The 13697-nt window shown below is 35.5% G+C and overlaps 2 protein-coding genes and 1 long non-coding RNA gene across 5 annotated transcripts in view; 1 reads left to right on the top strand and 2 right to left on the bottom strand.

Annotated features, from left to right (window-relative positions):
- Positions 1 to 196: 196 nt before the first annotated feature.
- Positions 197 to 7168, bottom strand: LOC127850462 (sialate O-acetylesterase-like). Its single transcript, XM_052383508.1, has 10 exons — positions 7036 to 7168; positions 6533 to 6727; positions 5829 to 5947; positions 5201 to 5336; positions 4563 to 4731; positions 4041 to 4129; positions 2114 to 2244; positions 1443 to 1597; positions 814 to 1006; positions 197 to 484 (listed from the first exon to the last, which is right to left on the bottom strand). Exons 1-10 carry the CDS (start codon positions 7085 to 7087, stop codon positions 245 to 247), a joined length of 1479 nt encoding a protein of 492 aa, XP_052239468.1. The 5' UTR covers positions 7088 to 7168; the 3' UTR covers positions 197 to 244.
- A 1323-nt stretch (positions 7169 to 8491) lies between these two features.
- On the bottom strand, positions 8492 to 11342 carry LOC127850477 (uncharacterized). The gene is made up of 2 exons (XR_008035313.1): positions 11261 to 11342; positions 8492 to 9505 (listed from the first exon to the last, which is right to left on the bottom strand). It is a non-coding gene; the product is annotated as an uncharacterized LOC127850477 (long non-coding RNA).
- Positions 9373 to 13697, top strand: part of LOC127850469 (quinone reductase-like) — a 28117-nt gene continuing 23792 nt past the window's right edge. The window contains exon 1 of one of the 3 annotated variants that reach the window (XM_052383538.1): positions 9373 to 9520. In XM_052383538.1, coding sequence (XP_052239498.1) covers positions 9463 to 9520 — 58 coding nt within the window. In that variant the 5' untranslated portion in view covers positions 9373 to 9462. The other 2 variants (XM_052383541.1, XM_052383539.1) reach the window with 2 other exon arrangements.

Raw genomic sequence — 13697 nt, 5'->3', positions numbered from 1 at the left:
CGAACATCATACGCAGGACATAGCTTTTATTATACCAGGTCAAGAACATCCAACTTGTGAAATCGTGACCAGTCTCTGAAATAATTACTAGTCAGTCGCTCATACTAACAGGCTTATTAAGTGTACACGTGCATGTACAAGTGATTTAACAATGCAATCAAGCAATCACATGAGGACACGTATAAACAAACAACAATAATAATAGAATGTTTATACATTTGTGTAATTTGTCGTTGTATTACAATTAAAAGGGTCTGTTTCGCAAGAAGCTCGGCGCTGGGAGGTCGCTATCTCGGCCGTAAACGGCGCACATTTTGAAATTACACGGACTCATTTCCCACGCGTATCTGACTGAGGTGACAACGGTGTTTCCATGGCACCCGGACGCACTGATGGTGACTGTTGTGTCGTCATGGGAGACTATGGGCGCCGCTACGAAGAGGTTCGTTGTACAGTTGTGGTCCCCCACGTGTCCGCAACAAATCTAAGATAATAGAACATAATTAAACAACTAATTGTTTCGAACAATGCTGATAAAATAATATAACTGTCACATTAGGTACAAGAGAACAAACACGACTGCTTTAAAGACCTAAACAATATATAATTAATCAAGATGATTAAACCCATTCTACACCATTTGTGTTGTGTTAAAAATATTTGCATGGCAAATAACTTTTTTTTGGCATATTTTTCATTTCGCGACGTTCATATTTAATTGGAAGCCAACGCATACACTAATACAGTAATTTCGTTAATGGTTATGACGAACATATTTCTATAGTTTCGGTGTTGTTATACATGTATGTGTACCTCAAAGCCGCGGTTGACCCGGACCACGATTGGTTTGTTGCCGTTATCGTACTCGATAGTCACGCCGGATCCTCCTGTGGTAATCCGGGTGGGGAAGGGCCCCTGATAATCCAGACCCTGTTCCCCGTAGGCCACAGCCCTTCCTGCCAAAGCGAGGCGGTCTGCTACGTCGTACTTGTCACGGGGATGGACTCTTCAAAGCATTTAGTCAAATTCTTATCTCCCAATCAAAAGGCAATTAAACGCTAACGTTTATATATTTGCAGCCTTTGTTATTAATTTAGGTGAAAATTTGGATAAGACCAGTATAAACACGAATAAAAATCACCTCCCAAGCAATTCGACCGTTCTTTGCCACAGTTTATAAAATCATTGCTGCCATTACAGCCCACGTAACGGCGTTACGATAGTCGAATCAAATATTGTTTTATTATAAATATTTTTGATAATTTATTACCCGCTTGTTTCGCAGTAAGCTTTGTTTATAATAACATAATATCTAAAATATGCATTGCTTTTCAGAAACTATTCCACTTTATAAAAGGGACAATCCTTAATATAGAACTTTTCATTAGTCTTACCTCTGGGGAAATGACCTCTACTATGAGATTGCAGCGAAATTAACTCACGAGCCGTAGGGCGAATTGAAATCCGGCAAATCCATTGCCACTGACATAAACACATCCGATAGAGAAGGGTTCGGGACGTAGCCGTAACCTGCCGTTTGTGACCACCGCAAATCCGGCCATCCAGAATGTATGGTTTTGTTTGCATTTGGTGCCAGCTGGCAAAACCCAATGCAACATAAATTTAAACTTTAATTGTTAGTTTGTATGTGGTTATTATCAAAACCCGATATTCGGATATTTGTAACCGGTATCAGAAAACGTTTCACTAATGAATACACGTTTTTTACATGCAAATGGATACATAATTAAGACTATTTGCATCAAAGTACCATTAAGCCGATTGTATTGGCGTTAACCTGTTTTATATAACGTGTTGCTTTAATAAGAAGAGACGTCTTCGTTTATTATAAAGAAATAAAACAAATGTATAACAATTCATTGTTTATTCGATACATAACGTACTTTTGCTAAATGTAATGAAATTTCTGATTGACCGAGTACGACGTTACTTTATCGATCACGGTTCAAATCCAGGTTAATACACATGTATATCTTTGTTAATGCATTGGTTAATTCGTTTTCTTAAAAATGCCAAGTTTAGACGTTTAAATGTTTACTCCAATATACAACACTCGGTTTACACGTTCCCCTGATGACCAAGTTATATTAACCTGAACAAAGCCAAACGGAAGTTTGGCAGTAGCATTTTGGTGCGACGACGCCCGGAATTTAGCCCTCCAGTCGTTGATCATGGCGGTAAACTGACACTGATAAGCCGCAGCATGGCCTGCGTTGGCTTCCCCTGCATCGGAAAAGTATAGGGAACGGAGACGAATATGCATGGATAACCTATATATATATTTTTGTCTTCGAAAACAAACATACACGTAGTCAAATATTTTTCGGCGTAGCTGTATTAAGCCAGCTTTTCACCTTACCTGACCTTTGTAAGTGTCAAATAAAATTCAAATAAAATTTCCCGCGGCAAGGTACGAATGAATACACTTCATTTATTCCATATATATTGGCTGATTTAAGTATACGACAAGAAGATTGGAAACATATCCGCGTCTTTGTAACACTGTTTTACTGCTTGAAACAATTGTTATCTCTAATGAAAAGGCTTAATAGATAGAACAGTTTTACACTCAATTCTCGACATCAATACAGTTTGTGCGTGCACCTTTTATTTTCAGAGGCTTGCTTGCGCAAATACGTTTATACTTAAAGGCTATGTTCTCATATTTAGTACTGAATTCCATATTCCTGTCAAGTATAAAGAGCAGTGGAAGCGAGGCCTCACTTTAATGCATTGCATTTCAACCCGCGAGGTATCGGGTCAATTCGCGGCCATTGTGTGAATGTCAGCGGCCAGTAAAATAATCGTTATATAATAAAGACGCTATCCGTGAACTTGGTGACCTGGAATTTTCTTTAGACCAGAAATATGTTAAATGAAGATATTCAGCAATATAATTATGGCATGCCAATAATAGATTCTTAATGTGTTTTCAACAATTTATTGATTCATATTATTTTGAATAATTTAACAATAATTATTCCACCATATTGACTAATTTATAAAGCATGAGCGCGATGATTCTCGATACTGTTAATAATCGAATCAAATAGCAATGCCCGACAAACCACTAAAACAGATTTGTTCGAAGAACGCGCCTATAAATACGGATACTTCGCGTGTGGCCGGTTGACTCATATGTTTTAACTTCACTTCCATATTTCTTTTGGTTTTCTGTTTTGTATCTATAGGTTTATGACCAGCAAAATGTAATAATGTAAAATAAGCCGCGAAAACTCCGCGTAACATCCCGTACTGCGTGTGATGCAGCTAAGAACTGCACAGAAAAAGACATTCGCTATCCTTGATCTCATTCATTGAACTCTCAACGCCGTATATCTTTTAAAAACAAGATATTTCTTGTTTCAATTGTTTCATGGCGAATTATTTGCTTGACAGAAACAAATGTATCAGTCATGGCTGCACCCTGTATGTTTATTATAATATATGCATGCTAGATTATAAACATGCCAGTAATGGCTGTGTCTAACAAATTATTAGAAAACAAATGCACGTAGTCATTCAACACTATATACAATCTGTCCTTAGCAGCACTCAGTTACGTCCCTAAAACTATATATTTGTCTAACAATATCGCACAGTTTGATATTTACATTCATTCTATCGAGGTCAACATCCACATTTGTTTATCTCCGCGTTCCTATAGGATTTATGGTCAGTGATCCTGAATGAATACTACCACTAAAAACTATGTGCATTGTCTGCAATCGATGTTTTGCTTAACATCCGGCACTAAAATTTCTCATGCGCTCAAAAATGATTGGGGTCTACCAGTGCACATTAAGGTCATGTTGGTCATTCGGCTATGTCAATCAAATTTCTTTGACGAATACCCGGGAAACCGGGGTAAATTTAACCTACTTCGGCTCAACATTAAATATTTTCACCGGAAAGGTCTCAGGGGCATGTCTACACAAAATGTAGTCGTGAAGACTCAGCGATTAACTGTAAATAAACTTATGACTTACACACATATCAAAAATAGCTGTCAAACCAACCTTGGTACCAAATGAAGCCAGTCACTGTCATTGGAGTTATCGGAGCAATCATTGAGTTCCACAGGACGCTGTTGGCATGCGGCGTAGCTCTAATTCCGTAAACCAAAACAAATACAAGTTGTACAAAAAGATGTTTGATTTTACTAAGCCGATTTACCCTATTTTTGACGTCCCTAAGTTTGTTTGGTAGTCAAGTTTCAAGTATTAAATTTGAAAATTAAAATTGTCACAGTTGCTCTTTCGTTCACAATAAAACAACCAACATACATGTATCAACTATGTGAAATTTCAGCTGCACCAGAAGGAAAAAAACCTTATCGCGAGTGTGTGTTTTTCTAAGTTTATGAGCTTCTCTCGCGCTTGACGATACGGAGTGTGTCCTAGCACTACTGCTAATCAAGTTACTAGAAAGTTAGGACGCATTTTGAATCAAGCTGACATTTCCAGCCGAAACCTTATGGTAGCACGAAAAATGTATATTTTGGCAAGTTACCAAGTGGCAGAAAGTCTGTCAAACATCACCTGGTTGCGCCGTGGTGCTTGCAAGCGTCTATCGCATCGGGTGATGACCACACCTGAATGGGAGTACCGCCCCAAGCCGATTCTACTAATCCGATTGGTCGGTTTAAATGCGGAGCGAGTTCGAGGGCGTATAACAGACACACGGCAGAAAATGTCTTCGTAACATTATCTGTAAAACCACTGTTCGTGTAATAGTTTTAAACGAATACAGGAGGGAAACTAAGCGAACCATTTATCTACATAAACGATTTCATTTTATATTAGAAAAGAGCGTAACAAGTTTGAAGTGAATTATGTATCTATCATCATAGTTTTACTCAGAAAAGTGAACACACAGATTTGTTGTACGAAGTGTGTATTAACACGATATTTATTTTATATATCTAAAGTGAAATTGAGGTTAATGATGAATAGTGCGGAACGTTTTTAAAATCCATTTACAAGTCATGTAATAAAAAAGCATGTGTTTCTTTCCGGTGTAATTATGCTATACCATAAGCTAATACCATAAGGGGCAGGGGAGATAACTGCGCGTTTAATTATCTCGCTTTTCGGATATGATTTCAAATGTTTTATAACACTGACAACAAACCTTTTAATCTGGTTTTAACTTGATAACATATTATTTAATTACCTACCATTTCCCGGATGTTGCCAACTTCCATCAATTTGGGGCTCCCTTTGTGTTTTATTAGATGCAATATTCTTCACATGGAAAATTCTCAGACCATTGGTAGCTTGGGCCTCTGATATGGTTGTTGACATGTTCTCCAACTTAAAAGTGTGATAAGACGTTTTGGAGGGGTGGATGACGGTTCCGTTTGCAAAATAAACTAGGGATATGCACGCGAAATATACAGAAAAGATACATGGCATAGGCATATGAAAACGTATTAAAGGGCACAATACTGTCTAGTTATTGTATAGGAAGAGTAAAAACTACAAGACTAAACCCAATGCAGATATAAGAAAGTCGTATATCCAACAACTCAAAATAGATAAATATCGTTCAATTCAAAATTGGCGTCGAAGGTAATATTATAGTGTCCTTGTCTGCCCTTATTAAACAGGAGCTTATACACTAACAGACCAAGATGACTTGTAACATGACTGATCGATCCCCACATTTGTCCGTTCCTACTTAATAACTAAGATGCAGCATACCATGGCTGAATGATTTCAATCCTTAAAATATAACAATGTGCGGAACTCTATTGGCAGCTCTTTTTCACGTGTTTATGCTGTCCTTAACGTGGAAAATCTTACCCTTGCTACAGTGAAACCCATGTTACTCTGTCCGGAACAAATCCAAACGTCTCCGAACAGGACATCATGAATCGTGGCGTTTTCGGTACCTGAGGTTATCATTATATCATGCGGCCCGCCTAAAATGCATTAACATATAAGAAACGGCACGTATTGTTTGCTACATTAAAAGTAAAATGCTATTATTATGTTTCGAGAACTTGTACATTTTGCAAGTCATATACAATGTTGGTGTATCAGTTCACGTCTTTCGAACTACAAAACATTCTAGCATCCTACAGAGTTTGGAACACAGTTTATTCCATACTCCCTTGCAATACTTAGTTGTGTCACGGTTGACCTTACGTTTATAGGTATCCTATGGAATACAATACTGTTTATTGTAAATTTATTTAAACGACCATAAACACTCAAAATCAACGAATATTTCGTACAGTATTTAGAAAAATAAAGTAAACACATACAAAATCAATCTGCCTTAAAGCAATAGCCAAACTTTCAACGTTAGACGTGGTCTGGTAACATAGAACTCTTCATGAAATCTTATCTGTGTCATTTCTTTTCCTACATCTAACATACCGGTACGTACGTGTACGTAGGACTAGTAAACTTCCTATCTCAAGAAAGGTGTTATTTGGTTTACTGACTACCGTAATATGTAACCAACCAACCAACCAACCAAACACAAACAATTAAGTCTGAACCTTTGGGCATTGCTGGAAGCAACAGTCGCCATTGTGAGTGTGTGTCAACGGTGGCGGAACTGACGTTTTTACCGTCAATAAATACATCTACTCTGTGATGTACTGTCCCCAGTCCCCAGATGTTGGCCCGTTTTGGAGCCATCTGAAGTACCATGTGGCTCTCGTAATAGTTGGCAAAGCGTAGAGGGAAGCCATCTAAATAAAAAAGCCGGCAGCACAATATGGTATATGATTTTTAACGTCAATTTATTTTACAGTTCATAATGTTACATTAATAAATTGCCCTGATATAACGAAATTGTTAAAATGTCACGATAAAGCCAATCGTTTTCTTACAGCAGAACAAAAATCTACCACAATATAAACAAATCGTATCGAAACTAAAAAATATCAAGCGCAAAGAATAAAGCTAACGACCATTACCCATATCACCTACTGAAACTAGAAAAGCCTATTCATCATAATATTCAATCATATTTTTTATAAAAAGTGTATAAACGAACCACATTTGCCACAAAGAATGAGCGTGACGATCAAAATTATTTTGACCACCATGTTACTGTTCGGTTTTCAGAAGGAATGAAGAGGTCAGTAGCAATTTAAGACTTTTATTTGTTTGATAAGATATAAAAACCTTGGTAAACGTGTACGAGTAAGCACAATTCAACACGTGGTAAACTCAATTCAGCGTATAACCTATAAGTACAGATAAGATCAATTCCATATAGGCATAGAGAGACGCTCGATGCTCTAGATCGCTGTAAGGGAAAGGAGTTCACATGAATATTTTGCAAAGAGAGGCATTCCTAAAACGTATATTATTGGGTCAGTAAGTTTTCGTGAGTTTAAACGGGAATTGTGGTGAAAAGGGCAGATAAAATATAAGTGTATGTTTATATTTATTGAAAAAAAACTGTCAGCTTTGCTGACCAATTCAAAAATGTTATGTTAATTCCATCATGCTTGTTTATCTAATTTTTAGTTAACCCTTTGCATGCTGGGAAATTTGTCGTCTGCTAAAATGTCGTCTGCTGAATTTCTAAAATTAGCATTTTCTTTGATTTTTTTCAAAGAATACTATCAGAATAGCAAACAGTTTGGATCCTGATGAGACGCCACGTTCTGTGGCGTCTCATCTGGATCCAAACTGTTTGCAAAGGCCTTCAAAATCCGGTTCCAGCGCTCAAAGGGTTAAGTATCTTTGACTTTGACCAAACTGGCTCCGAGTGCAACGACACGCTAGGTCTACACATAAGCTCAAACATAGTTTACTGATATTAACTAAAGTTTACTACTACTTTACTACTAAGTTGCATAAACATTTAGTTATTGCCGTCGAAAAATAACATAAATTAGATGGCCATTTATATTTTCAATATTAAAACGTAATACTATGCATGCATGTTAAGTAAATATACCTTGAAACGTAGTTTGGACTATTACGAATTTAATTCGCATACTTAGTTACAAACCAACATCATTCTTCTGGCTGCAAAGGTATGTAGAACTAATGTTCTAAAATGTTAACTTTGTTGATAGTTTTGTGAACTGTATGTTGTCAGGGTTCCGGCTTATGTTCCGAAAAACACACTTAATTGTGTATGCAAGTATATGTTCCGTATGTTAAAATGTAGGACGGTTAATGCTATACTATATAATGTTTAGTATTTAGTTTGATTTGCTTAAGGTCAATAGATCTTTGTATGTTCATGCAATGTGTTATATTGTTCCTGTCAGTTATTGAATTAAAGTGATTTTTTAATAGATGTACAGAGCTTATAAAGGTAAGAGCCACATACGTTTGCTTTTATGCACCCGTTAAATATCAAATGCATGGTTCGGTAGTTTTGTATTTTAATACTTTTTTTAACTCTCCGCCTGTTCCACGAAGGGTCAAAATCGTCAAAACAGTTATTTGTTAAAAGGATGGTACTGATAAAAAAATGAGCAACTAAAAACAAATCAGTAACTTTTTATTTATTTTCCATTTCATATTTATTTCATATATATACCCAGATATATACAATCATCGTGTACAAAATAATAAACATTCTGGATAGTTGGGAAAAACAAAAACCTGAAACTATCACAAATCACCAAATATAAGTAATATCGTTTTGTTAGCGTGTTAATCATACCGCTACATTGATATCTGCCTGATATAACGCTGCTTGATGTATATTTTATTTTTATATCCGTTCAACTTGAAGTTGTTATATCAGTCAATGTTTAAAGGTAGTTCATATTAATCGAAATCAATCTTAAGTTATCATTTTGTTAAAATATAATCAAATTCAACAGGAGAAACAATTTGATACCAAGATGCCTAACCATTAATTGTATTCTTAGCCTCGCCTGATATATTACAAAACTATCATGCAGTTACCTGTTATGCTCTTTTTATGTGCTGCTTTCTGTTTGAATTACCAACCATATTCCTTTATTGTTCTGCAACGACGTCAAAACGTCAAGTGACGTCACGCCATGATTTTTTCCGGTTTTGAAATTACTTAGAGTACACATTATTTTTTCTAGCTGATTTAAAAACATTTTGTCATTTAATACCGTTATTTATCAAACTTAAATCGGAACATTTTAGTAAGATCGCTAAAGGTTCTCATGCAAACAAAATTCCTGAACTCGTTTCAGAATTTTTTATATGAAACTACAACTCAAGCCCGTAGCTTCGAAGCTGCATGATTTGGATATTGACACACTGTTTATGTAATTCCAACATGCAATCGTTCCAAAAGAGAATATACATTTCGGAATCATCTTCACACGTAAGAGTACTGCACAAAGTGTTTAAACATTCCAGGCTGCACATTGGGGCATAGCTGAAAGCAAAGGTTGGTCATCAATCGAGGAACCCACGTTTGTATCGTCAACAAAATATCTACACACGGTGATTCCTCGAAACCTGTCCCCTGATGTGTTCGTGTTTTGGGAAAAAGCATCGAGTAGCAGAGATATCTGCAAATAAAACAGGTTATTTGCATACATATTCGATAAGATCACATGCAACCATGAATAATATGTGCGGAATTAATCATGAGGAATCAAAATACATTTACGGATTATGTGTCGAGAAAAATTATCTATGAAATCGTTTAACGTGTATTCCAAAGTCTACCAATATTCAAACGCAAACAAAAATCTTTTATCAAAACTTTAACCCATTTATGCCTAGCCTCTAGAAAAAAGGCATTGGCAAACAGCGTAGACCCATTTGAGACGCCGCATGATGCTCAAAGGAATTTTTGTAAGAAATATTCTAAATATAGAAGTAAATATACTAGACATCCCTAATTTGGGAAATAAATTGATCCAATTTAGAAGGATGGGAGAGTCCACTAGGCATGAATGGGTTAAACGTAAAGAAAATTACTCATTTAACTTTGAAAGAAAACACATAATATACCAAATCTTCAATCGATAAGCAAATAACATATCAAAACTGCAAACTCAAATAAAATAATGCTCATAAACTTTAAAGCGAAGAAAAAACCTATCAAAACGTTTAACTCGATTACAATAATATAGAAAACTTTAGACGCAAACATTTTATACATTACTCAATATTCAAACTTAACGAATATTATCCTTCATACTGTTAAGCCTTTGAACCTCTTAATATTTTAACGTAAATAGCGTAAACGTTTCAATTCAAATAGTCAACTTACTGTAACCTTATCAGAATTACTATACAAAAATATAATATATTTTAATAAGAGGGTAGTTTACAATTACTTAAATGGATATTGCTATGCGGTATGTATTAATGAATATTTGTATTATACTTTATTCCACGTTTTGATGCATATCACCATTCTCTTACACTGCGGTGCATTGCATTCACATAAATATGGTGAGAAACGAAGGACAACTCTGCTAGGAGAATGGCCTATCACTATCGACATTGAGAAATGGATATTAACGGGAGCTAGTCAAAACGGCCCCAGTCAAAACGGCCCCTAGTCAAAATGACCGAAAAATTGGTCAAAACGGCCCCAAATTTGGTCAAAACGGCACCACTTTGGTCAAAACGGCACCACAAACAGTTTTTAAATTGGTCAAAACGGCCCCACATTTGGTCAAAACGGCCCCACATTTAGTCAAAACGGCCCCACATTTAGTCAAAACGGCCCCACAGATAGTCAAACGAAATCGAAAATAAGAAGAAAAAATATATATGAAATCTACTTCTGTTATTTTCTTAGTTAAGTCTGCAATTACAACTTTAAAGGATTTAGTTTATTTTACGTACATACAAACTTATCATACAAATATTGATTATGCCTTATTATATAATAATTCTTAATTGTTTAATATCTCACAAATAACTGATTGCGTCGGTTCTTAATTGAAAATAATTTGTTTGCCGGCGAGAATGAGCGTAAGTTAATTATGACAATAAATTATGTATCTTTGAGAAATTAGACTATTTGTAAATATACTATAATTATAGTATAACTGTCTTTGGGGCCGTTTTGACCAAAGTGGGGCCGTTTTGACTGGGGCCGTTTTGACTGTAAACCGATATTAACAATGATCACTGGGTTACCGTTTTAAAGGCATGAAGGCATGAGCTTATCGATTTCCTTAGGTTAAAATATATATTTAAAAATATTTACTTTCTCGATGGTATCAATTCAACGTTCATGAATGCCATCGACCAACAACACAAGTTAAAAGCTGTGTATATCGGGAAATAAAAAGAATACATACATTACGGAGTTAATGGACAGTAAAACCCACAGTGTAGATTGGAGTGTAACCATTGGAATTCGCATGATTTGTTTCCTCCCTTGTTGAGTTAAAAACAATTGTTACCTCCCTTGTTATGTAATACTCATTAAGAATATAGATTTTTTCGCTTGCATAGGTATGTAGAACTCATGTTCTAAAATTTGCTCTTCTTTTAATGTTGTGGATGCCTTTTATTGTCATGTTCCGACTTCTGCTCTGAGAAACCCACTTGGCATATATCTGTTACATCAATTAAGTGATTGACGGTTAATGCTGGCCTATAGCGTATTGTTAGTAGATGTACAGAGCTTACAAAGGTAAGAGCCACATTATCATTATTAAATGTCAGAGATGTGTTTAGTTTAAGTTTAAACCTATTTATTTTAGCTCGATTGCGTCGAAAGCCTTAGGCTTATAGAGATGTGTTTTTATGCATGTTGCTTGATAATAACGGTATGGCAAATAGTCTTAACATTGCCCATGGGTTTGTCAACTGCATGTATGATGTGTAATTGTATATATGGGACTTTCTGTGTCCGGCTAATTACTTTGAAGTCTTAGAGGTCAAGGCCAGAGTGGACTCATAAGTCTAGAACCTTGTAGATGTAGTCCATATAAACTTACTCCATATGCAAAAGATTGGTGTACGGCGATCTGACCGATAGCTACACTTTAAGTCCGCGACATTACAACAGTTTTTCAATTTGGTGTACAAAAGAATAACAAAGTACATAAAAAGAAATTATATAATGCTTTAATGGTAACATTTGCATAAGTTTTTGCTTTAGACAGTTAAATGTTGATAAGTTTTTTGCAGTATCAATATTCCTTAGTCTTTGCAGTGATGATCAAATGTTGCACCTTTGGACAATAGATGGCGCATTGCAACTCTCAGCAAGCCTTTGGGTTATAAATCTGAGTGTTGAATTATTGCAACTATAGATGGAAAAGTGTATGTTCTTGTCCTGCAAAAAACTATACAGGGCTCGATATTAAAGGAAGTCCGACTGTCCGGGACAACCAAAGTGTTCGTCTGGACAAGTTAATAAAGAATTTGCTAGTCCAACGGGACAAGTCAGTGTTTTTTTTCACTTATAGGGGAATGGTGGCGGGGCCCGTCCAAAGGGGAAAAAATGCGTCGTTTTTAGGAAAAGGGGAAAATTAAAAATTCACTTGTTTATATGTAATGATATTTATTATATTAATTCACATGTTTGTATGAAATAATGAATATAATATTCACAGCTGAATGTCTTTGTCCTTTTTCTTAAAATTAAAATATATGATCCAGGGATTTCAATAGACGCAGAATCCTGCGTTTTGACGCGAGCAAATTAAAAATGACTCGTTTTTGACGCAACCCTTTTTTCTGCTGTGCGTCATTTTGACACATCTAAAATTAGACCCGTGCGTCAGTCAGTTAACATATCGAGTAATATGGTAATAAATCCCGCTGTGCTTCTCATTGAAATTAATGTATCAGAATTTGAAACTCGGTCTATAATCGAGAGAATACCCCGGGCGTTGTTTATCTTTTCTCATCTCTTCCAATACACATGTCACCGTCTAAATAGTGCGTGCGCACTAACTGGGTAATAAGCAGCCGTGATTACGTGATAATTGATTGACCATGCGATAATTGCAGAGTTTTTTGCAGACTTTGCAGACGGCAAGGTTAAAGAAAGTCGGCAAAAATAAAGAAAAAACAAAATTGATCAAAGGTCTATTAATTACGTAGATCCACTATTCAGTCCAGCGAGTTTTGTCAGTTTGTTAATCTACCGATATATACGAGTAACACCCATATATCTTATATAAACTGGAATACCGGTTAATTCTTTGATACTAACAAGTAATAATACTACACATAAACATTGAGAAAACATATTACTTCAATTATATATAAATTATCCAAGTAGAATTAAATTTCTATGTCATGACTTTCGACATTGTAAATCGCTGACATATTGTAAATTAAATTATAACCCGCATTTAATTCAAAGCTGGCAATCCAAATTACAAGTAATGGTGATTCAATAATGGGGAAAGCATTAACTGGATTTAACAAACATTTGATAAGGTTTGTTAAACCAGAAAACAAGAATGAAAATTTGGATTATTAAATTTAAACTACTACAGGTAAGGCATTCTTAAGTGTACATATTTCGGACATGTATAGTATTCGGATAAACAGTAATAGATATACTAGATGTTCCATGCATTTAGATTGTGTTTTGTTACAAAAGCTATCATAGGGATGATGATAATATAATGACGATAAATATGTGATGAAAAGGTGCTACCTATCTTAAATTACTTAAATGTGTTAAAAGACTTAAAGGGGCCTTTTCACAGATTTTGGCATTTTTTTTAACTTATTCATTAAATGCTTTATATTGATAAGTGTAAACATTGG

The sequence above is a fragment of the Dreissena polymorpha genome, chromosome 11, assembly GCF_020536995.1.
Source record: "Dreissena polymorpha isolate Duluth1 chromosome 11, UMN_Dpol_1.0, whole genome shotgun sequence".
Taxonomy (NCBI): domain Eukaryota; kingdom Metazoa; phylum Mollusca; class Bivalvia; order Myida; family Dreissenidae; genus Dreissena; species Dreissena polymorpha.
Note: the sequence above shows the minus strand (reverse complement) of the source record. Positions and strands in the feature narration are given on the sequence as shown.

What these genes read in the sequence shown, in the direction of transcription:
- LOC127850462 (XM_052383508.1), bottom strand. Translation starts at nt 7,087, where the DNA reads ATGGTGGTCAAAATAATTTTGATCGTCACGCTCATTCTTTGTGGCAAA. An exon ending in TTCCGTTTGGCTTTGTTCAG is followed by an intron (nt 1,598 to 2,113) that starts GTTAATATAACT and finishes GGGTTTTGCCAG; the next exon opens with CTGGCACCAAATGCAAACAA. An exon ending in TTCAATTCGCCCTACGGCTC is followed by an intron (nt 1,007 to 1,442) that starts GTGAGTTAATTT and finishes AATGCTTTGAAG; the next exon opens with AGTCCATCCCCGTGACAAGT.